The sequence below is a fragment of the Morone saxatilis genome, unplaced genomic scaffold (genome assembly GCF_004916995.1).
Source record: "Morone saxatilis isolate NCDOM2014 unplaced genomic scaffold, NCSU_SB_2.0 Contig1, whole genome shotgun sequence".
NCBI classification, from domain to species: Eukaryota; Metazoa; Chordata; class Actinopteri; family Moronidae; genus Morone; species Morone saxatilis.
The window spans coordinates 12,189,786-12,211,751 of record NW_023339651.1 but is presented as its reverse complement, the minus strand read 5'-3'; the positions used below and the strand labels follow the sequence as shown (position 1 = coordinate 12,211,751).

The following is a 21,966-nucleotide window of genomic DNA, read 5'->3' as shown; positions in this document are numbered from 1 at the left end:
ATGCTAGTGGCAAAAGTATCTAGTCAGTTCGGTTAGTTTTAGTTGACATTAATGAGGGGGTCAGTGTACCGTACAGCGGTGAGTCAACGGCATACAAAGACACGTATTTTAAGCTTGTTGTCCCAAAACTTCTACAGTTTGTAGCTGTTTCATCAGTATTGTGTGAGCTCTTTCTATATTTTCAGATGAACTACTGTGCACTTTAAAATATATTCCTTTTAAGTTGGATCCCCTGTGTCCCCAGCCACATTTCTCTCGTGTGAGGAATTAGCATTTTCTGATGTATCCAGATTTTTGATTAACTAATTTCTCTTGCAAACTAATTAGGGGAGGCGAGCAAGTTTGTCTTTGCTGCAGGGTGAATTAACAGTAATGGGGAGGTAACCAGAAGGCATAGATGCTTGACTCATCAAATGTGATTGATTTTCAATGAGGGCAAATTATGTACAGAAAAAAAAAAATGTTTCATAACTGCTCAGAGTACCCTGCGGAAAAGGATGTTTTAATTCCACACTCACAGCTCATGGCTGCTTGTCAGTTTGTTTCAGTGTGATCTTTTTCTCTGATTGCGTTTAGCAGTTGACATTTATATTTCCTGTCTGTCATTCTGACTAAAGTGGGAATCCATTCAGCCATCCACCTGTCCGTCACAATAAGCTGATCATTTATGTCTCTGTGTCTCCATTTGTTTTACGGTGTAGTTCAGATTGTCTTTACGCCTTGTTTCAGTCACATCCTCTCGTTCAGCCATCTGTCCATCCTGATCAGACGCTTCATTTTCCGATTCATTGAGTTTTATTCCTCCACAGGTTCCTGAGCGCGCTGGCAGTGCTGGCGGAGCGTCCGGAGCTGGTGGAGAGGGTGATGATCACCAGGACCATCTGCCCCGAGGGGGCCTACCAGGTTCGGTTATGTAAAGACGGGACGTGGACAACGGTACTGGTGGACGACATGCTTCCCTGCGACGACTATGGCTACCTCCTGTTCTCCCAGGTCAGGAAGGGAGGGAGGAAAGGGAGGGAGGGATCTAGGGCAGCAAGTAATGAATGAATGGAAAAAATGGGGAAAAACAGAGGTGACTGAATGTCAAAGAGTCAATTGAGAGAATTATTGTGGAATTATACTGTATTCTGCTCATATAATGTTTGTCCTCTTCCAGGTCATAGAAGGTTAGAGAAGAGCCAAATAGAGATTTTGATCCATCTGTCCATCATGAGTCTGTCATGGTTAAAGAAGGGCAATGCTAAATTGGTTGAGTACTCCTTTAAAGGCAGCAGAAAGGAGAAGCAAGGACATAGAGTATATTGGAGATTTACATACTACTAAGAAGTATCTGATTTGTCAGTAAACAGGGCATCCATAAGTTGGTTTGTGCTCGTTCAGAGTAGTCACGTTCACCTCGCTGATGGAGTTACAACCTAACATTAATGTAAGATCAACTTCTTAATATAAGTTTAAGTTCATTCATTATCTAGCTCTTTACCACAAGCATGTCCCAAGGGAGCTCACAGGGGAGGATTGTACCTCGAGGTCAAATTATTCAACAGTCAATTACAGGACAAATTAAGTAATGCATTATACATCACATTACTAGATGTTGCAACTTTTCAGACCCTCTTAAACAACTGACTAGCAACAACGTATATAGACCATCAGGGAAAGGTGAGAAATATATTCAAGTATATTATACTGCAATTAATTCCGATGCACACTGCTTAGAATAACCGCAGTCCACGGCTCTTCTGCCAACAGCGCCGGGGTTCCTATCCCTCCTCTTGCGCCAAGCGCCGGCAGACAGTATGTGTGGCATGCGAAACACGTTTGACCTTTTCTCTCACTTTTTCTCTGGATTAGGGGTTCCTATAGCTTAGCCTATTTGTAAATGTTTACTCTAAACTTGTAAGCTTATAAATATTCAAAATAGTTCATTTTGTCTTCTCCCTCTCTTTTGTAGATTTTTTTCAAATTAAATGTATAATGTCCCTGCAGGGAGTCTGTGATTATTTGGCTAAATGATAATGATGTTCAAAGTGTGAATGTAAATTTCCACAGCTTTGCATTTGCACTGCAGTTTGCAGTGATGCATTTATTGATCAAACCGTTTGAAATAAACAAGAAACAGTAACTCAACCAATGAAAGAATAATGCACACTGATGGCCAAACACCTAGGGTGATTTAAATTTTTTATTCAAATATAAGTGCAGGAACCCGCTAGCAGAACTTCCATGATGGACCAGATTGAATCAATGAAGTGAAACAAAGCTCTTATAACGTATTAATGCATTAAAATATGTACTTCAATTTTGGGCAATGGTTGTTTAAGTTTGAGGCAGCTGAAAGTAGAATTTGGACAGTAGTGGGAACTAAACATGTAGGAAACAAAATGGTAAGAGAACAGTGATGTGTATGGTGATGATAAGATAAGAAAGAATAAATAAGACATTTGACCTTTTTTATCATGTTCAGAAACCTTTAAAGATTTGAGTCACAGCCAACAGGTTCAGAGCCAACACCTTAAAACAAGCCCCACAGTCCAAAACAACATCCTGCTACAAATGTGCGTCCGTCAGTGAGCTGTACCCGTGACTGAGACATGACTAAATATTTCCCACTTCTGTTTCCCATCATTCCAGGCCCAGAGGAAGCAGCTATGGGTGGCACTGATTGAGAAGGCCCTGGCCAAACTCCACGGGTCCTACTTTGCCCTGCAGGCAGGGCGCGCCATTGAGGGCCTGGCCACGCTGACGGGGGCTCCGTGTGACTCCCTGATGCTTCAAGTCAGCTCCACAAACCCTCGGGAGGAACCCATCGATACAGACCTCATCTGGGCCAAGATGCTCAGCTCCAAGGAGGCTGGGTAAGAGAGGGAGTAGAGCAGAATTTTGTTGCAGTTGCATCAGAAGGAACACTGTTTTTGCTGGTTTTGCTTTTCACTTAATTTATGTTCTGTTAAATAACAACATTTTTGCATACATTACATTAGTATTTTCTTGTACAGTACAGGGAATAGACAAAATAATGAATAGTAAACATTGGCAAATAACAACACTGAATCAACATTCTGTAATCTCAACTACAAACACGAAGGTGTTGCAAAGCCGCCAAGGTTCTGAATGCCAATTTGCAGCATATGTCAGTAATAAAAGAGGTCTGATAATAAGCCCTTTGATATGTGCGCTTTCAAAGCAACATGAGACAACTAGCCGCTCTCCAAAGGGGCTAAAATTATCTGTGGCCAAGATGCAAGTCCATCTGTCTGAAGTCCTGTGGTATTATTCATTATATCTAAGGGGAAAGGCCTGAAAAATCATGACCATATTCCCTTACTAAACCAAACAATAGACAACAAAGGAGCAGTAACACATGGAACATATTATTATATATTATATAATTTTTATATATTTATATTATATTTTCTGGTTAAATAAGTATTAAATAAGTAAAGAAACAATTAACTTAATTATCTATGCAAATCAGAAAGGAAGCACAGAATACTTTATATTTACAGAAACATTGAGGACATTATTTGTGATTGTAATTTTATGTTTCCTAATGATTTAGTGAATCCTATGTCTCACACTGTGTGTTGTCCTTGTTAGATTTCTGATGGGTGCATCTTGTGGAGGAGGCAACATGAAGGTAGATGACATTGTCTATGAGTCTCTGGGTCTGCGGCCTCGGCATGCCTATTCCGTCCTGGACGTACGGGATGTCCAGGGTTACAGGTACGGAAAGACAACAGAAGAAATGTCAGCTAGAGTCATTACCTGCCTGTCTTTTCATTGTTCTATGAGTTCTTCTAGACTCCTTTTTCTTTGTTTCTTCCCATTCTGATCACTTGATATTTCTCTTGGTACATCTTTCTCTCCCTCCTTATATTTATATATACTTATATAATCTTTGTAACAGCAAGTACAATAGTCTGTTAAGAGAAACCTAAACCTAATCTGCAGTTTAAATCAATTCACTTTTCAATTCAAAGATGGTTTTAGATAAATCCAGCCACTATGGGATCTTTTTGAATTTGCTCCGTTCTCCTAACGTTTTAGTTGTCTTAGGTGTTTTTCTATTTTTAGTCATGGCTTCTCTGTATTATTATATTGTATTATTGCCTTTATGTATTATTTATTTAATCACGCATACCTGTAGTCAAGCAGATTCTAACTTATCTGCCTGAACTAACCAATTCCTATTGTTTCTAAATGTGGTATCATTCAAACACTTCCAGAACCAGCCGCTCCCCCTGCTTTGCAGCTCTTCCTCTTCTAAGTTGTCTCATGGCTGAAATTGTTTTCTTTAATTCCTAATTTTCCTTCAGCCACATTTCTCATTCATGACTGTTGTAGATTTCATAGTAGAAACCAATGACTCATACAGCAGGTTTCACTGGCACGGGGTTGGAAAGAAACCACGTCTTAAAGGTTTGTTTACTCATTAAAAAAGCATATTCATAAACAAGTCTTGCCTCAGATTCAAGGCTACATTTTATACATCATATATATTGATGAAAATGTGTCCCAAGTTTAGAATAGATTGAATGGATGCATACTTTGTGAAGTCATTTCCTGAATGATTTACAAGTAGATGGGTTAGAGGCTTGATGCCAATAGAGATCAGGTGTATACCTTTCACGATAGCATTGCAACTCAACACAACGGAGGCTTCTTCTGTCCTACCTGCGAGAGGAAGTTGGTAGTAGCCGTAAATCCCAGATGTAATTTGCTCAAGAGCCTCACACAGCCACTTCAATTTACTGCCGTAAAGCAATCGGGGTGGAAGATTGGGCCACAGCACTTGATCTAAAATGGGTTGGAGTCCTCCTGCTAGGAACCAGAGGAGGTGAAAAGCAGCTTGGAAACTGATTTACCCACTTTTTTTTGTTTTTGTTTTTTTCCTGGAAAAGTGGGGACTCTTCAGTGGTTTTCCAATATAGTCCTTAAGTCTTTCCCTGTAGGGAGGAGGCAGTAAAATGAAATGGGTTGTTAAAAAGCAGGCAATCATCAATAAGAGGAGCAATGTGAGTTTGCAGAGATGGATTCAGCGTTGTCTGAAAACTGTTGACACTTTAACTGGATCCTGTATTTGGCTCTCCTTTTCCTGTTAATCATCATCCCTGACGCTCTTTGCTATGATTCAGGCTGTTGCGGCTGCGTAACCCGTGGGGTCGGTTTTCGTGGAACGGCAGCTGGTCGGACGAGTGGACGGACTGGCCACAGCACTTGCGTCACGAGCTGATGGCTCATGGCAGCAGTGAGGGCGTCTTCTGGATGGAGTACACAGACTTCATAAAGTAAGAACCACGATTACACAGATGAATTTTTTTTCTTTTTCGTGGTAATTGTGTGTGTTTAATCAGTCTCTGCGTGCTTGTTTTCACCAAGATAGATGCAACCACAAAGACAGTCTCATAATTTACTCACTCTTTCAGACTGTTCATTCCCATTTCACCCTCTTTCCCCCTCGTTCCCGAGGCATGGCAGCATCTAAAGTTGACACTGCACTTTAATATTGTGTCAACCTCTTTAGTGATAAGTCACCATTGCCGTGATTTATTTTTTACACTGTGCCTATCAGAGACTTCCGAGTCAGTCACTGTGCTCATATGATTGCATACACAATTTTTTTTTCTGCTCATTAATTTGAGCCATCGTGGCTGTAGTTGCTACCGCTACACTCACCTGCATCTTGTGTTTAATCCAAACATACCACTGTTAGAAATGTAAAATGAATGGCTTCCTGTGAGGATTCATCCCAGGAAGCCAACTGTTTAAAAGAGCAGATGTAATAGCTTTTGTTCACTGAGTACAGGTGAAATAACTAGTTCTTTAATTGTGTCATGGTGGAGGCATGTAATGTGCTCGAAGTGTTGGATAGCTTAGTAATCGTAGGCCTTTGTGGAGTTTGCTGACCATCTGGTACTGACACCAAAGCGAGTGACAGCATTTTCGGTTGTTGGTTGTGTTTGTTGACAGATGCATAATTGTGTTTTATCGTGACTGCTTTGGTTGACGGAGACTTTGCAGACAGAGGCTTAGACTTTTCATGACTCTCAGTGCGTTTGCTATATTAGATTAATCTTGTCATTCAGTCACACACAACAAGTGACTACTGTTTTTCTAGCTGTTCCTCTTTTAATAACATTTCATTGGTCCGTGACCTTGTGGAGGGCAGTAAACAAGGTTGCCTGTAAGAGTTTGATTGAAAACAAAACTAAGCGTAATCTGAAACATAATAGGCGACTGTTGCTCGGTGGTTTTCTAAAACTTACCTGAGTGCACCATAATGTTAAACTGAATGAAAACCGAAATGAATTACAGCCTTAAAATCAATTTGGAGCAAAATCTAATCTGTGTGCCTTTCAACAAAAAGTGTTTTTTTTTTTTTGTGCAAATTATCTGAATTTACACTAACAAATAGTGAGGTCATGGACAGGACCACGCTTGCCTAGAAAAGCGCTTTTCATACTGTCAGCAAACCAGGTGATCAATGGACGCTGTCACAAAGTCCACCAGGTTAGTAGGTTCACTTAAAGATGAATTGGGTGTGTGAGTGTGTGTATAGGTCTGTTATTCATGCCCCTCGTGTCTAACAAAATAAGAGTTGCAATAAGTCCAGAAGGATCAATGTGCCTGTCCTCCTGAACGACTCAAACCTGAAAAATGTATTCGGCCTAGACTAGAATCCATCTGTCTTCTGACTGTTTATTGTTTTCTCCGACAAACAAATAATCTCAGCTCTGTACTATATGACAAACCCACAGTCTGTGTCTCCCTAAACTTGTGTTAGTGGTCAGCTTGTCAGAAAATTATCAAGGCCTTTATATTGACTCGATTGCTTGCATCAAGTGGACAAATAATAGTGATGTTGATTATTAATAAAATTTCAGTGAACTAAAAACAAGGACTGCAGACATATTTATCTCTAGTGGTCTCAACCTACTGTCAAATTTCAGCATACCCAGCTTCCTTTCCCTTCATCCTGATTTTGTCAGAAAGACAAAAGTAAGATGTAAGACAGTTGTCTAAGCGAGGTTAGGAAGTGATGAAACAATAAAAAAAAAAGACTGGAAGTGAGGAAGAGAATGTCTCTCGGGGCCTTCGTCTTTGAAGGAGGAGGTCTGATATGTTAGCAAGGTAAACGGTGTTGTACAGCAGCACCCTCAGAGGCTATGCTAATGTTAAAGAGTTGCTTGTGATGCATGCAAATAGACTTGGCTGATGACGGGTGGAGAGACCAGGCGGTCAAACTGTTGGTTTCAAATTGAAGAATGTTGCCTTCTGCACATCTGGAAACATGATGCCCTGTGATTGTATATATACTAAAGAAGGCTCTGACCTCTCATTCATCTCCTCCCGCAGGTACTTTGACTCAGTGGACATTTGCAAGATCCACTCAGACTGGCAGGAAGTGAGGTTACAGGGCTGCTTCCCCAGCAAAGCAAGCGGGCCGGTCACCGTCACCGCCCTCACTGTGCTCGAGAGGACGGCATTAGAGTTTGCTCTCTTCCAGGAGGGAAGCAGGTAAATAGGACAGTCTTCAGCATTTTTGTTTTTTGCCCCTCCTCCCTCCTTTCTTCCCCTCTCCCCACCCATTTTTTTTGCCTAACCCCATTCATCTCCTCTCCCTCTCCAGGCGTTCAGACACAGCCGACAGCCACCTGCTGGACCTGTGTATCATGGTGTTTCGTGCCTCCTTCGGCAGCGGCAACAAGCTGACTCTGGGCCGCTTGTTGGCCCACAGCAAGCGAGCGGTGAAGAAGTTTGTTGGCTGTGATGTGATGCTGGAGCCTGGGGAGTACGCCGTCGTCTGCTGCGCCTTTAACCACTGGCAGATGAATGTCAGTGGGTCGGGAGGTCCACCCACACCCAGTAGGTGTACAGACGCAATGTGCACATGCAGCGCTTTTGTGTTTTTGCTTATGAGTATTTACTCGACATTAACAGGAACCTTAAGTTGACTATAAAGGTAAAGTAGAAGAACATAAACGTCTTCTGAAGAATATAAACGTCTTCTTCCCAGTCTCAAGCCCCACCAGCGGAGCAGCGCGACGGCCCAGCCAGGACTTCCCCGGCTACATCCTCGCTATCTACAGCTCCAGACAGGTGATGGTGGAGCAGGTGGAGGCAACCGCCACCACGCTGGCCGACGCCATCATCCTTCTCACAGAAAACAAAGGCGAAAGACACGAGGTGAGAGACACACTCATTTCAGAACGAGAGAACAGCTTCCACTTTCTTTCTCTTTCCTCCCGTCTTCCTGTCTCACATGTACCCACAAACACACATACAGTTTGTGCGTCTTTGAATAGAATATATATCTATATGCTTGTGAAGCAGGAGAACATTTGCGACTCTGTAAGCCACTTTGAGATAACACTTTCGATTTCCTCAGCAGTCCTGAATCCTGTTCTGCATTTACACATGCAAGTACATGCACATTATTTCTCATACACACACACACACACACACTCACACCCATGGAAACAAATTCTTCTGGCTCTCCTGAACTGTGCTTTCCTGAAAGTGCTGTCACACTGGCTGGTGTTTTAGAGAATGACAGAGCTTTTTAAACACTTGAGATCATCTCCGTAAAGATATTTAGCTACGTAGGAATTCACCGCTGAAGGTTGATGGGCCAGGCACTTGGGAGTGCATGACTGCCACTACACGAATGCTAGTGTCTTAACAATGTGGTTTAAAATAATAGGAGGATGCAGTGGGATTACTGGATGCTGTTAACTGGGCCACTAGATGTGAAATGACAGCAGCTGAAGCAGTTTAGCTGCACTTGTATTCACTTTATTACAATGCCAGTCCCCAGAAGAGAGATCAGAAACCAATGTATTAGAAATGAAAGTCATCTTACCTTCAGAGAGAGTTTTGCCATGTTGAAAGCAACAATTTAAAAAACACTGCTGGTGTTGATGTGCCTTTACAATGTAGCTACATTGCAGTTAGATAGCCGAATATCTTTAAGCCATCTGAAACACCAGTGTCAGTTTTTTGGAGGCGGCACATCAAAGACTTCTCATATCGGTCATACTGCCAGAAACCAGTCTCTCTGAAGATGGTAGCCTCAATAGACCAGAATGCCATGCAGTATGTTTTATTAGGGACAAAACTTCTGTAGCCCTTGTTATGCTATCAGAAGAAATATTACTCTCTACACTATGCAGCACTAAAAAGGATTGTTTGGAATATAAAGAATACAAATTGGAGGGAGAGCAGCAAAATCATACATCATGTTTCTAACACTGTATGATCCGTATACACATGTAGCACTAATTTAATCTGCATACAAAATCACTGAGCACTGGATCCTTCTACACCACAACCAGTTTTTAGTAACAGGACTCCTTGCCCACTCCACTCGCACCTGTATTAAATTTATAATTTGTGAATTTTTTAATCAAAAATTGTGTTTCTCAAGCTCTGTTGAAAGAGTCTGTGAGCTCAGGGAATGTGTGACAGGCTTGCAGCAATCAAAAACACAGTTTTATGATATGTTTTTATATAAACGCATGATCCCAGAGGATTAGTGCTCTATATTTCTTAATAATGTACTTTAGATTTGTCTCAGCACAATTATAGCTGCCTTTGTGTTCTGTTAGTCCACATTCTTCCATGCCCATTACAGCCAGTGCTTTAAAGACCTGAAAGATACTATAGGCTGAGACACACCTGTAAAAGCCAGCACAGTGGGCTTTCTCACACATCATTAGGTTTCTCTGATTTTAGGTTCTAGGTTCTCTTTGGACATCTACTGTATGAATGTTTCAGTTGTACAGACAAATTACAGCACACATTACTGTAAATTTACAACCTCATCTCCTCGGAGTTATGTCCCACATAATGGGAAACTGTAAAAAGTCACCATGCATTTTCTCTCATCTAACAACAACATTATGTCAATTCCCTTGATAGAACACTCACTGCTGCAGTATCACAGTGCTATTTTCTGATGTTACTCATTTGCTGTTATACAATCAGTTTATAGATGAAAAGCATTTAGCAACTAGCTAATTATATTAAGGACAAGATGTAATTCTCACTGGAGTGTACTCAGATATCCTTAAGAAGATGGAAGTGTGAATTACACTAATATTTTACTCATTTACTTTCATAATATTTCCAGATCTTGTTCTCAAAATCGGCTGAATCAGAAAAACAAACTATCCTAGAGTGCTGAATAATCAACTTGTCTTCCTCAAATTCTAGCTTTAACTTTGCTGGCCAACTAATCAACACTTCCAAGATCAGCGGCATATTTAGGGACTGTATGAAAATACAGAAAACATTTTTTAAGGCAAAGGTCTTTTACCTTTTTCTCATCCCAGATTTATAGTTGATTTCAGTCTTCCCTTGTGTTTATTTAAACATTTGTGTTTGATTTAATAAAATAAAAAAAAGTTCTAAACTGATTCATATTCATTTTGATTAATTGGAATCCGGAGTAGCAAAATCATTGGTATGCTCGAGTCCATCAGACGCAACAGACAGACAGTCGCCTGTTCGCTCTTTAAATAACTTTAACTCTTTAATCTAAATTTGAGACTGCCTGCATGGTCACTATTTCGTTGTTTTGCATAAATATATTATTTTTAGATTATTAAGGTAGCAAAGTAAATGAAGATAAGGGGAGAAAATATTAATTATGCTGAGGGGGACCTCAGATTCTGTCCCCCATCTCGCCGCAATAATTTTCATACACTCCCTTAACTACACCATATACAATAGACAACAAAAAAATACCCTAACTGCATTCAGAAAAAACTGGCCTAAAGCTGGTCTCTCAGCTGCTCTCTGTTTTTGAATGCTCTCTGTCTCCCCCTGCAGGCAGGTACTGGTGGTGCTTTCACAGCTGGAAGGAAACGCCGGCTTCTCCATCACCCACCGCCTGGCTCACCGCAAAGCAGCCCAGGCCTCCCTGGGAGACTGGACCCCCACAAAAGCCACCCACAGCCCCCAGCTCACTCCAGACATTGATGGCCTGCACCGGCCCAGGCCACTATGACCACCGCCCACTATCTCACACACACACACACACACTCACACACCGATTATAATCCAATGTACTGTCAGTCCACTGGAAAACCAGGCAAGGGAGGGGCGGGTGGTGCGTATTTGTGTGTCTTTTTATTTTTATTTTTTTTTTGGATGAACACACACCTGAATGTAAAGCATAAATGGCCAGCGTTTATGTGCTGTCCTCCTAATGCTCCATTAACGCTAAAGTCTTTATCTGGCTAGTGCTGTCTCCCTTGCCAAGTGGATGTGCCATGTCAGGATGAAATGAGGGAACCGTACTCGCAAAACAATTTTTTCACCCAGGCACCTAAAAGATTCCAGTTCCAGACTACTTAAAAAAAATAATGGACGTTTTTTTGGTGCAAGCGCTGTACGTGGAACAGACGTCACCCCCCGGGTCCGTACGCTCGGGGGACGACCCTGCTTTCGGCGAGCGTCACAGAAGTCAGGGTGGAGTGTCGTAACTACTGAGCCATTTGTCGTCCCACAACCTATGAGCCAATCACCCACAGCGAGACAACCCCCTCTGTCATCCACGAGGACAGATAACAAAGCATGAGACTTCAGAGGGGGCGGGGGGGGATCAGTACGGTACTTCATGAGCCAAACCCAACTTCTAGTTTTACTCAGTCATACATGTTTGTTTTTTTATTTGAGAGTACACATGTCAGTCTTACTCATTTTATACACCACCTGTTGCTGTCTTGTCCATGTTTGTGTTTTTGAGGTTGTAGAAAAAGCCATCATTCATACAGTACTGTCTGTCCCCCACTCTCCATCATTGCCGCAGTGCTGTCTAGCGCTCTCTCTAGCTCAGGACCAAACCCACGATTTGTACAGTAAGCTGGAGTCAAGCAAAACCTCAAGCTGATGTGTGTGGCAGGTGTGTGGTGCCCTGGAATTGCATCTTTCTGTTGTTTGTCCCTCAACACACTTACCAGCCAAGCTGTGGTGTAGAGAGCAGTGTTGTAATGGCAGGTTGTACCTTGTGAAATGCTGACACATAATAGAATTCCCACCCTCGTGCTTCAATAGACTAACATAGAGTTTTCACATTTTTCCCTACAGAGAAACAACCGCTGTACCTCCGTTCTTTTACTCAGCCTTAGTTTGGGGTCTAAACGCTGGAGGCGAGTCATTACATGACCAGCTTTGTAGTTTTCCCCTCGGGCACGTTGGCTTTTCTCATCCAGTTCAGCAGTCAGTTTATATCTTTACACATAAATTCCACACTTGTGGAGCAACTCCGATCTCCAGATGCTTAATGCTGCCTGGTTTGTTACACTCCAATATTTGTGACTACATTTTTTTGTTTGTTTGTTTCTTTTTTGGTACTGAAGGTCAGTGAGTATGTGTCTATTTCTCACACTTCAACAGTTTGCCAGTGTGTTGATTTACACTTTAGTGTACTGAGGGAGTACTAGAGGAGCTAGTGGCTGTTTGAACAGTCAGTTTGCCATAGGGGAGCTCTTAAAAGGAGCTGCCGAGTTTACTTTGGGAGGTCAGGGACCATTTTTTGTTTGCTTGGGTGCAGCGCGAGCATCTGGGCCATCCTCCCGCAAGAATACACCGACAGCACATTAGCGACAGCACAGTGTCCTCGTGTAATAACAAATTACCATATTGTCAGACTGCGTGCACACATAACAAGGGAGCGGAGGGGACCCCTGAGACGTGTTGTGACACAGAAAATAGTCGAGTTCCCTCGCAGTTTGGGCTGTGTTAGTTTCAGAGGATGGTTGCCTACGTTAGGGCCCCGCCCGCTTGATCTTTCCAATTTCTCCTGTGTCAAAGCCATTACTCCTGTTTCACTAAGGATCTTTTAGTCCTCACCATAGCAACATGTTTTTTATCAGAGAGAGGGGAAAGACTAATGCGGTACTATAGTAACAGGATGGAGTGGGAGACTTTTTTTTTTCCAAGTCAAAGTTGATGTCTATTATCGTAAAATGGGTAAAAACTTGAAAGTAAGAAAGCAAAGTTCGTGGAGTAAATGCTTATTTTTAACATTAAACATTAAAGTTCCAACATGAGACGATTCAGTTCGAGGCTTAAGCTCATCGACCTTGAGTTGAATGAGTGCAGAAACATGCAACCTCTCATGAGCTTTGTCCCGAACGCTTGCGGTCTCGATGACTTACTCTGCACAACCACGTCTACCAGCGCTGGTGGGCTGCACTTCACAACATCTTCAGGACAGTTTGTAAGAAAACTACTACAGCAGTGTAATGTTTCTTTGATGAAACCTGGAGCTGAAGTAACTGTAAATATGTTTTCCAAAGAAAAATAATGACCACTTTCAGATGTCTGTCTGACCCTGCGTGAGTGTGTGCGTGGTCGCAGCCAAGAAGCTGTGAACTTAGTGTCTAATTTATTTGTATAAGTGATTTGCAGGCCTGTTGTCTAATGAATATTGATTCTGAACTGATGAATGACGGATAAAGGAATGTGATCATTTACGGCTTTAGTTTAAGCCCAGAGTGATTAGCTTGACGAGAAATGAACCTGCACTGAAACACCTGCAATGACAAGGCACCTCTAAATTCAGTGTCACTGCTGGATCACTTTACATTTACATAGGATTGATTTTTATTACTATGTTCTTTTTTTTTTGTCATTGTCATTTTGGCTCTTTGCTGTCCTATGAAACTGCTCCTTTTCTGTGAAGTTGTGGTGGTGACTCTTCTGTGCGTCGTGGGCGCCCCCTGCTGTCGAAGAGGCTGCAGCCAGAGAAAAGCTGGTCATTTACAGACCAACAACGCTTTTTCTCTCTTCTCCTTTGTCTGGTTCCTTTCCTTGTAAATTGTACAGACTGCGAACTTAAGCCACATAAAAGATTTAAAAAATCACAAAAAAAATAAATAAAATGAACTGACCCTTTTAAACTTGTAAAAAATGAAAGTATGATAGTAGAAACAAAAAATGAAACTTAATGCTGAAAAAAATGGAACTCTGATGAATGTGATATATATTTTATTGATCTTTTCTTGGGGGGGGTATATGAGTATATGTGTACAAACATGTATGTTTAATTTTCAATCTCAGGTTCAGATGGACCAAATAAATTTTTTTAAATTAAAAGGGAACATTTGTCATTATTACAACACATACGAATGTCCATTTCTTAAACGGTAACAAAGAGGGCTGTCTCAGTTTGGGATTGGAAAAAACCTCCCAAGCACACAGAATAATGAACTGTCAGAGCAGAAATGAGTTCAGAATTATTTATACTCGATGAATAATAAGTGAAAGTCACCACTTAAGTTGCAAATACTTAAGTGGAAAAACTGTATAAAAGGATAATGTATTTATACATCAAACGTATTTTTCACTTACACATACACTTGTTTACTGCTCTTATTGATTCCTGAAATCCTCTATCTGATGTGTTTGTTATCATTGATTCTTCTTTGCTCTTCATTTCCTCGTCTGTGAAGTCCCTCTTCTCGTCTCTGAACTCCCTCTCTCCAGCAGGCAGTGTGTGTTTTTGCAGAATATATCTCTTGTATCATACTGTAGTGTTTGTGTGCATGTGTCCACTCTCTATCTGAGTCCCCACCTCTTCTCCCAGATCCCCCCATCTCTCTCTTCACTTTCTCTCTTCACTCTACCCCCACCCTTCTTTTTCTAAAAATGTACTTCTGTCCTCTCTTCTTCAGCCCCCCATCCTCCTCCCCAACCCATCCAACAACTCCCTCTCCCACCCATTAGCTGCCCCCCCCTGTGGCTCTCTGGTTTTTTGACCCCAGCAGAGATACTGCGGAGGCTTCACAACGTGGTAATAACATAAGGAGCTGTCAATCTTCTTCTTCTGTACCAGGAACCAAGAAGAAAAGGCTCTCAGCTCATCTGGAACCAAAGGTATGACTGCTCAAATATCTGTCCATGTCTTGGCGCTGTGACAGAGTCATCTTCTTCTTAGTACGGAGTGCAATTGCACGGCAAGGTGAAAATGTGATAATGCTGTAGCCAGATAGTCAGTGGGAGGACTTTGCATGCTAAAAACTTAACATTGTCACGGTCAGATATGTGAGGAGAGAAAAGCAAAAGACCTGCCCTCTCATGGGAAATCTGTTCATTTCCAACCCCATGCTTCCCTGGTGCACTGTAGATATGAAGGAACTAATTAGATATAGGCCTTTCAATTTTGTCTGCAGACATGATAAGGCTAAATCCTTTCACAGCAACACTTATTATAAAATTGAAAAGATAGAGTTCCTCAACGTAGAGGAAATGTTTTCTTCATGTCCAACTGGAATGAACAGCATTGTGAGTACAAAAGATTCTCTGTATGATAAATAAAAAGCATTTATTGTGTCTTTTAATTGAGAATAGAGTTTCATTGCTGCAAGCTGTATGGAGAATTTCAAGGCAAGGTTAAGTACTGCTGTACTTCAGAAACAGGTAGTTTATCACTATAAATAGGAAAACAAAGGACAGGAAATGGATAATATATTCATAGCCCTGTTAAGTCATTGTTGGATAATATATTTTTTTCTCTGGTGCAATTATTTATTTCTACAATATGCCACTACCTCCTTCTGTGACCTGTGCAATATTATATTTTAACTAATATCACCCATAAAAATACTTTATATAGTTTGCACATACAACCCTAATTCTATTATTTTATTTTATTTTTGATATCTTGTATTTTTGTATTTTATTTTGTTATTTAATGTGTATTTCTTTTTTTTGTCTTATCTGCTGTGTTATATCTGGAGCTGAATTTCCCCAGTGTGGGATCAATAAAGTCATTTTTTTTTTTTATCTTATCTCATAAGTAGATAAATGTAGCATACATGATTTTAAAAATAACTAATTCCTGAATGTTGGTTTCAAGCAAAATCTAAAGAAAGACTGAAGGAGGCATGTGAGCTCCTGGTGAGTGTCACCACCAGATGATCACATTTCTCTCCCTTCCTACCCCCCTTCCCCATGTCAGGCCAACTAAATAAATCAACTAAAAGTCTCCCCACATGGTGTTTAGCCAGAGTGTATGTGTTTGACAGAGGGTGTATTTTAAAGCACAAGGGAAATCCTGGTCTTTGGCCTATACAGTGTCAACTTCACACTATTGTATCTATGTTGAGAAAAGATACCAACATCTGCCTCGAGATTAACACAATTCAGAATAACTACTGTCTCGGTTTGGTTTTTGTACAGCTGGTACCGCCGTTGCTTGGTGAAAATCTCATATCCTTGACAAAGTCAGATCTGAAATCTGGAGAAGCTTACTTTGTGTATTTGTGTATACCTTTAAAATGTTATCATTGGTTCCAAAATAGCTTTTGTGGGTCTGGGCAGCAGTGATACACCCTGTCTGGAGTTTTCTAACAGCAGTGAAAATTGTTGTGGTGTTACTTGGCCGTCAGGGTGTTTATTCCAAATACTTCTGTGTGGCTTGTGACTGTATGTCCTTCCACCAGAGTCCCCATTTCCAGACCTGCTTCTTCTCATTTTTCAGTCTGACATGGTGGTGGTGGTGGTGGGAGGGGGGTCCCTGTCCCTCATATCCCACTGACTGCTTTGGACCTGTCAGAGAGCACCCAGCACACCCAGATAAACTAATGGATGTGATGTTTTAAAATGTCAAAGGGGGGTACATTGATGGGGGGTGCATTGTTTCAGATACCAGTGAGACAATGAAATATGATCCAGGTTGCAGTTTAAGTGACGGATCCAAGAGTTTAAAGGCTTATCAGGAGGGGCGGGTCCACATTTTATTGACTGCGGTGGCACAAGTGTGGCACTGACTTATGCAGAAGTGGCATGAAGTACGTGCGCGCGCGCACACACACACACACAGACACACACAGAAACACACGTCGGAATAGCATTAATTTACCATTTTGCATATTTACTTAAATGCTAACATTACAGTGTCTTACTGTTTCCTACATTCCAGAGTTTAAAGCTTTAATTTAAAAGATAAATAATGCCACCAATCACAACACAGTGGCACCATACAAATACAATGTAAGGCTTCTATACTTTATCATTTAAGTCGTCGCTCCAAATAAAGGCTATGTACAAAAGAAATAGGAGTATGCATGCACATCCATGAAGAGGGCAGGTGCTAAAAGACAAAAGTAAGCAAATATAGAAAAAGTAAACTGCTCACACTGCAGGGCTTACTTTAATAAGTAGAATAAATAAGTGGACATTGGAACTGGTAGTGAGCGAAATGTTTCTTTATTTATTTACATACAATAAGAAAACAATGCACATTTATAGGATCAAACTAATGTCCTACTTCTTACTGGGTCAATTTAGACTGATAATGGGATGCCACAGAGGACTGCCCTGGGCACACCCCAGCTTATCAGACAAGAAAAAACTGCATAGCATTTTATAAACCTCTGTGACACACAACAACAATAATTTTATCTTTCACTGTGATGATCATGAGGTAATCTGTACAAACATGGTGCTTGGGTTACAAAGTAATCTACAAAGAAGGTGGCCAGGCGGCGCCTCAGTGGCTGTAAAATGAAGTCAACACGAAAGTAACAAAAAATGCAATTCCTCAAACGGCCCCTTGAGGCTGTCTACAGAAGTGAGTCAGTCTTTAGAAAGCCCCATGTTAAAATCACAGTCACAAGTGCACATGCACTACAGTGTTTGTCTGAAGTTTGCTTTGTTACACTGGTAACAGTGTCCTGGAGTACTCCTGTGCATCACTGCAGCAAGGCGAGGGGTTCAAAGACAGGAGTAAGCCAAAACTCTGACTCTTTAACTGGTCGTCCACCATTTTCAATGGACCAAACATTAAGTGATAGATGTTCAGTACAGTCTAATGAAACTTGAATAAATAAGTGTTTATTCCTCTCCTATAGTGGTAATTAAAGACCACAACATGGCATCCCAGATCCCAGCGCTCCCACAGTCCTATGCTCCAGGGACTGGCAGCGTCTTTTCTGACCAGTCAGGCTTTTACGCTCTGGACTCCAGTGTTCCTGGGCTCTCTAAGGTGATTCTTAACAAGCTCAACATGAAGGACTACAGTGAATACAGGTAAAAACTGTTGGATGTTACTCTTCTGAACATCAAGACTTTTATTAGTTTATATGGCATATATGTTGATTGGCTATGTTGGTTGCACCTTATGGCTTCATATATCCCATGCTTTCACAACTTCGTCACGTGTTGTGCTTGCCAAATGTGTCTATAAGGGCTGCTGTTGAGGGAAAGACGAAAGGAATCTCATTCCGCACCTACAAGGAGTTGTTCCAGAAGATGGAGGAGACCTTCAAGTTTTGCACCGGCTGCAGCAAACTCCCAGAGCATCTCACCGAGGGACAGACCCTGAAGCGCTGTGTGAAGTGAGTGCAAAGCCACAACTTGAATGGTGATGCTCTAGAATGACTGCAGAGAGATGTGTTGATGTGTGATCCGTGATGCATGATTTTGCAATATTCTAGAATTAACTCTGATTAACATTAATCACTGTTGACAATCTGAATATATTTAAGGCTACTGAAACCCACACTGTTCTCTCGTCGGATCTATTATCACCCGGTCAGGACACTGATATTGTTGTCCAATAGCTGTTATGTGTGAAGCATTTCCAGTTGTCGGTGTATCAGCGGCAGAATGATAGGCCACCAAGGTGTGGACAGCTCTACAGAGGTGGACAATGGCCAGTGGCAAATATAGCAACGTCCCCTGACTGTGATTCATTTCTCTGCAACTTGGCAGCTTATTAAGAACAGCTTAATGCAGTTTTATAATGTCACAACATCACAGAGTGTATTTCAAGCAGCGTATCGAGAATAATTATTACAGCATCCTGCATATTTACAAGTGCCTCATTGTTTTTGTGCTTCATTTTTCTTCTGGCTCCCTGCTTCCTCTGTTGCTCTCTTTCTATCTTTCTGATTCACACACACTTACACACACACACACATACTGTCTTGTATGTGCGGTCCTTTGAAATTCTCAGCTGCCACTGCCACTCTCAGAAAATTTACCATCAGCAGACATTTGGACTGCTGACAAGTAAAACCCTAAAGAACTTTAAAACCCTAAAGAACTTTGACATCTGAGAATTGACACAAATACTCCAACCTGCCTAGGACTTCCATCCATCTTTTTCATTCTAATTCTGATTCATATTAATTTTTTTATTGCTCTTAAGGCTGAGATGTCTCTGCAGAAGTGTTTTATATTTTACCTTTCAAGGGCACCTGTGTTTTCTCACCTTCTTTTGTCTCACTTTGTCCACCTGTAAGCCTCATTTGGAGGATTAGTACGCCCAAAGTGTCCTATTACAGAACTACATGTAACATGCTGATAAATGATTTTATGGAAATGTGGGTGCCTCTAAGGCTGCAAATGTTTGCAAGGTAAAGTAATATAGTCTCCCAAGGCACCAACTGGCACAGGCTCTCAGACCTCTAATCTAGCACATTACCTCACCAGTCACCACCTTAACTGTGTGCCACAACATAAAAGCCCAAAGAGGTTATATGTTCGCTAATAAATTCCAGCATCTACCTAATGCGGCTATTAGCTGTTGTCTAAAACAGGACAGAATTCATAGTCAGTGTCATGAGTTAGCCGCTGAATTACAATTTCTATATGGATGTAAGACGCTATTTATGTCCTGGCACAAGACACCCTAGCTGATCGTCTAATAATAAAGATGCTACCCTGATATATGTTACAACTGATGCACCCATAAATGATTTTCTCATGGCCCACAGCTGATTCAATAACTGATAGCAGTGCTTTGGTTTGCATCAAACACCTGAAGAGTTAAGCATTATTTAATCACAGTCCATCACTGATGACTTAGGCATAGCATCGCTTTGAGCTAATGCTAACATTAGCATGCAAACATTCTCAGCATGGATATATGATATCTACACCCATCATTCTCACCCTGACGGTGCCAACATGTTGATCTTTAGCAGGTATAGTGATTACCATATTCAGTATATTAGTTTAGTGTGTTATGCTAACATTTGTAGATTAGCACTCAACCCAAAGCACAGTTGAACCTGATGGGAACATCATTAGTTCTCCAGGCATTTGGTCATGAACCAAGTAAATGGGCAAACACAAATTTGATCTGATGATAGATAGTTAAAAAGGTTAGAGGATCACCAAAGTCATTAGAAATCGTCCTCTGGGGACCTCGAAACTGTGTAGTACCTTTCCCTACAATATCCCTTGCACTAGTTGTCAGGATAGTTCAGTCTGGAGCATGGTGGTGCAAAGGTTGAGAGTATACAACCTTGTCAGTTAAAATGCTCCTTTTTGTTTAACTTGTTTAACTTCCATGCCTTGCATAGTTTCTGCCATTTCATTTCTGTCCATCCCCCCCCTTTTCCCCCCCCCCCTTACGTCACATGCTTGAACGTGTATCTACTGCACCAAGGAATGTCAGAAATAAAGACTGGCCTCAGCATTTAAAAAAAAAAAGGTTTTTTCTGCATAGATGCTGACATCTGGTGGCCATTGACAGACGTTAGCGTGGAGTGGCTGATGTTCACTGGTGGAGAAGATGAAAAGGCGGTGCAGCTGAAATTAAATGCCTCTAACTAGCTGTTGAGTTCACAAAACAAGAGAAATCACATTAATATCGGAGATGGCATATTTTAGAGCTGGCTGCAGAAATTAAATGCCTGATGAGGACAAAAAACTGACAGAAAAAAAAAGTCACCATGGTTGTAGTACTCGTGTCATTTTTTGAAATTCTGATTAAAGTTTCCTACAGCCTTCGAATCTTCTTGATTGCTTTTCAAACACCACTGTTGAGACTGCTAGACAGAAATCAACTTCTCGTGGTCTCCTCAGTTTTGTATTTTGTTCATTTAAATCCAAGTCTTTTAATAGAATGATTCTTCCCACCCCTCCTAGTTCTGTGAGATTCCTCCCCTATTCTCCCCACGAGATAGTGGTCGCAAGGCAGTTTTTTTGGGTGTGGTATATTTTTTTGTCGCAGATTGGTCTAGATAGGAAATTCTGGGTGTGATATGGACTGGTTCCCTGTAGTGCTCAGAACGTCCTGGGGGGCCTCGCGTTCACGTCCATGGGATCCACCATAACTGTTGTCCGGTGTTCCAGTGATCATAGGGGCAGATATCCCTTTGAAGAAGTCAGGCAGTGGCCTATAGGCGAGATGACTCTCTGAACTGGAATCAGTTTCTTGTCTGTATGCCGGGATTCAGATGTGAGTTCCTCTCTCGAGTTCTCTTACCAGCTGCTCGTGGGCACGATGCAAACGTTTCTCGGCTCCTTGGACCCGGTACGCTAGTGCCTTCTCTCACCACTTTTCGATCTCTTTGTTAGCGGGGGGATCATTTGGCCGGACTATAATGAGTCATCTTGTTCGGATGGGGGGTAGTGTTGGACCGGAGCTGTGTTGATGAGGGTCTTGAACAAATTCTGGGTCCCTGAACACCAGGGGTATCGGGGGAATCAGTCTTGTTGATGGTAGGGGACCGATGGATTGGTTGGGGTGGTGGGATGCGCGCTCGCGCTCCCGAGTCTCTGATGAGGCCTCTCTCTCATATAAGGCGTTTGGCTCTCCCCCTAGCAGAAGGATTCGACAGTCGCTCTCTGCAACCACGATATATTGGGCGCTCTTCTATATACCACCTTGTAATGTTTGTATGTTTTGTTTATTTATTATTGTTGGGTTTTGTGAGTGTTGTGCGTTGTTGATTCTTTGTTTGTGTGGTGGTTTTATTCAGGTGGTGATTTGTTAGTTTCGTGGATTTGTTTGTGGTTCACACTTGTTTTGTTTTGTGTTATGGGTTTGGGTTTTTTTTATTATCATGTGTTTGTTTCTTTCGTGTTTGTTAGTGTTTTCTGTGGTTTATTTTTATTTTGTATGTAGTGTCCTTTTCGCGTTTCTTGTGTTGGTTTTTTTAGTTCCAGTTTGTATTTTGTGTTGCCTGTGCTGTGGCGTGGTGGAATCTTGGTTAT

The 21,966-nt window shown here is 41.5% G+C and overlaps 2 protein-coding genes across 3 annotated transcripts in view; both read left to right on the top strand.

Moving 5' to 3' along the window:
* capn15 (calpain 15) overlaps nucleotides 1–11,014 on the top strand; it is a 30,656-nt gene extending 19,642 nt beyond the window's left edge. The window contains exons 4-11 of the mRNA XM_035669779.1: nucleotides 810–993; nucleotides 2,635–2,858; nucleotides 3,601–3,726; nucleotides 5,139–5,291; nucleotides 7,360–7,521; nucleotides 7,634–7,869; nucleotides 8,021–8,190; nucleotides 10,841–11,014. Of these exons, the coding sequence (XP_035525672.1) occupies nucleotides 810–993; nucleotides 2,635–2,858; nucleotides 3,601–3,726; nucleotides 5,139–5,291; nucleotides 7,360–7,521; nucleotides 7,634–7,869; nucleotides 8,021–8,190; nucleotides 10,841–11,014 (1,429 nt within the window). The remainder of the gene's footprint in view (nucleotides 1–809; nucleotides 994–2,634; nucleotides 2,859–3,600; nucleotides 3,727–5,138; nucleotides 5,292–7,359; nucleotides 7,522–7,633; nucleotides 7,870–8,020; nucleotides 8,191–10,840) is intronic.
* Nucleotides 11,015–14,730: 3,716 nt separating this feature from the next.
* The window catches only part of LOC118331118 (putative protein MSS51 homolog, mitochondrial), a 14,064-nt gene continuing 6,828 nt past the window's right edge, over nucleotides 14,731–21,966 (top strand). The window contains exons 1-3 of one of the 2 annotated variants that reach the window (XM_035665894.1): nucleotides 14,731–14,889; nucleotides 17,868–18,045; nucleotides 18,204–18,353. In XM_035665894.1, coding sequence (XP_035521787.1) covers nucleotides 17,888–18,045; nucleotides 18,204–18,353 — 308 coding nt within the window. In that variant the 5' untranslated portion in view covers nucleotides 14,731–14,889; nucleotides 17,868–17,887. Of the gene's footprint in view, nucleotides 14,890–15,088; nucleotides 15,298–17,867; nucleotides 18,046–18,203; nucleotides 18,354–21,966 lie in introns of those variants that run through there. The other variant, XM_035665886.1, reaches the window with a different exon arrangement.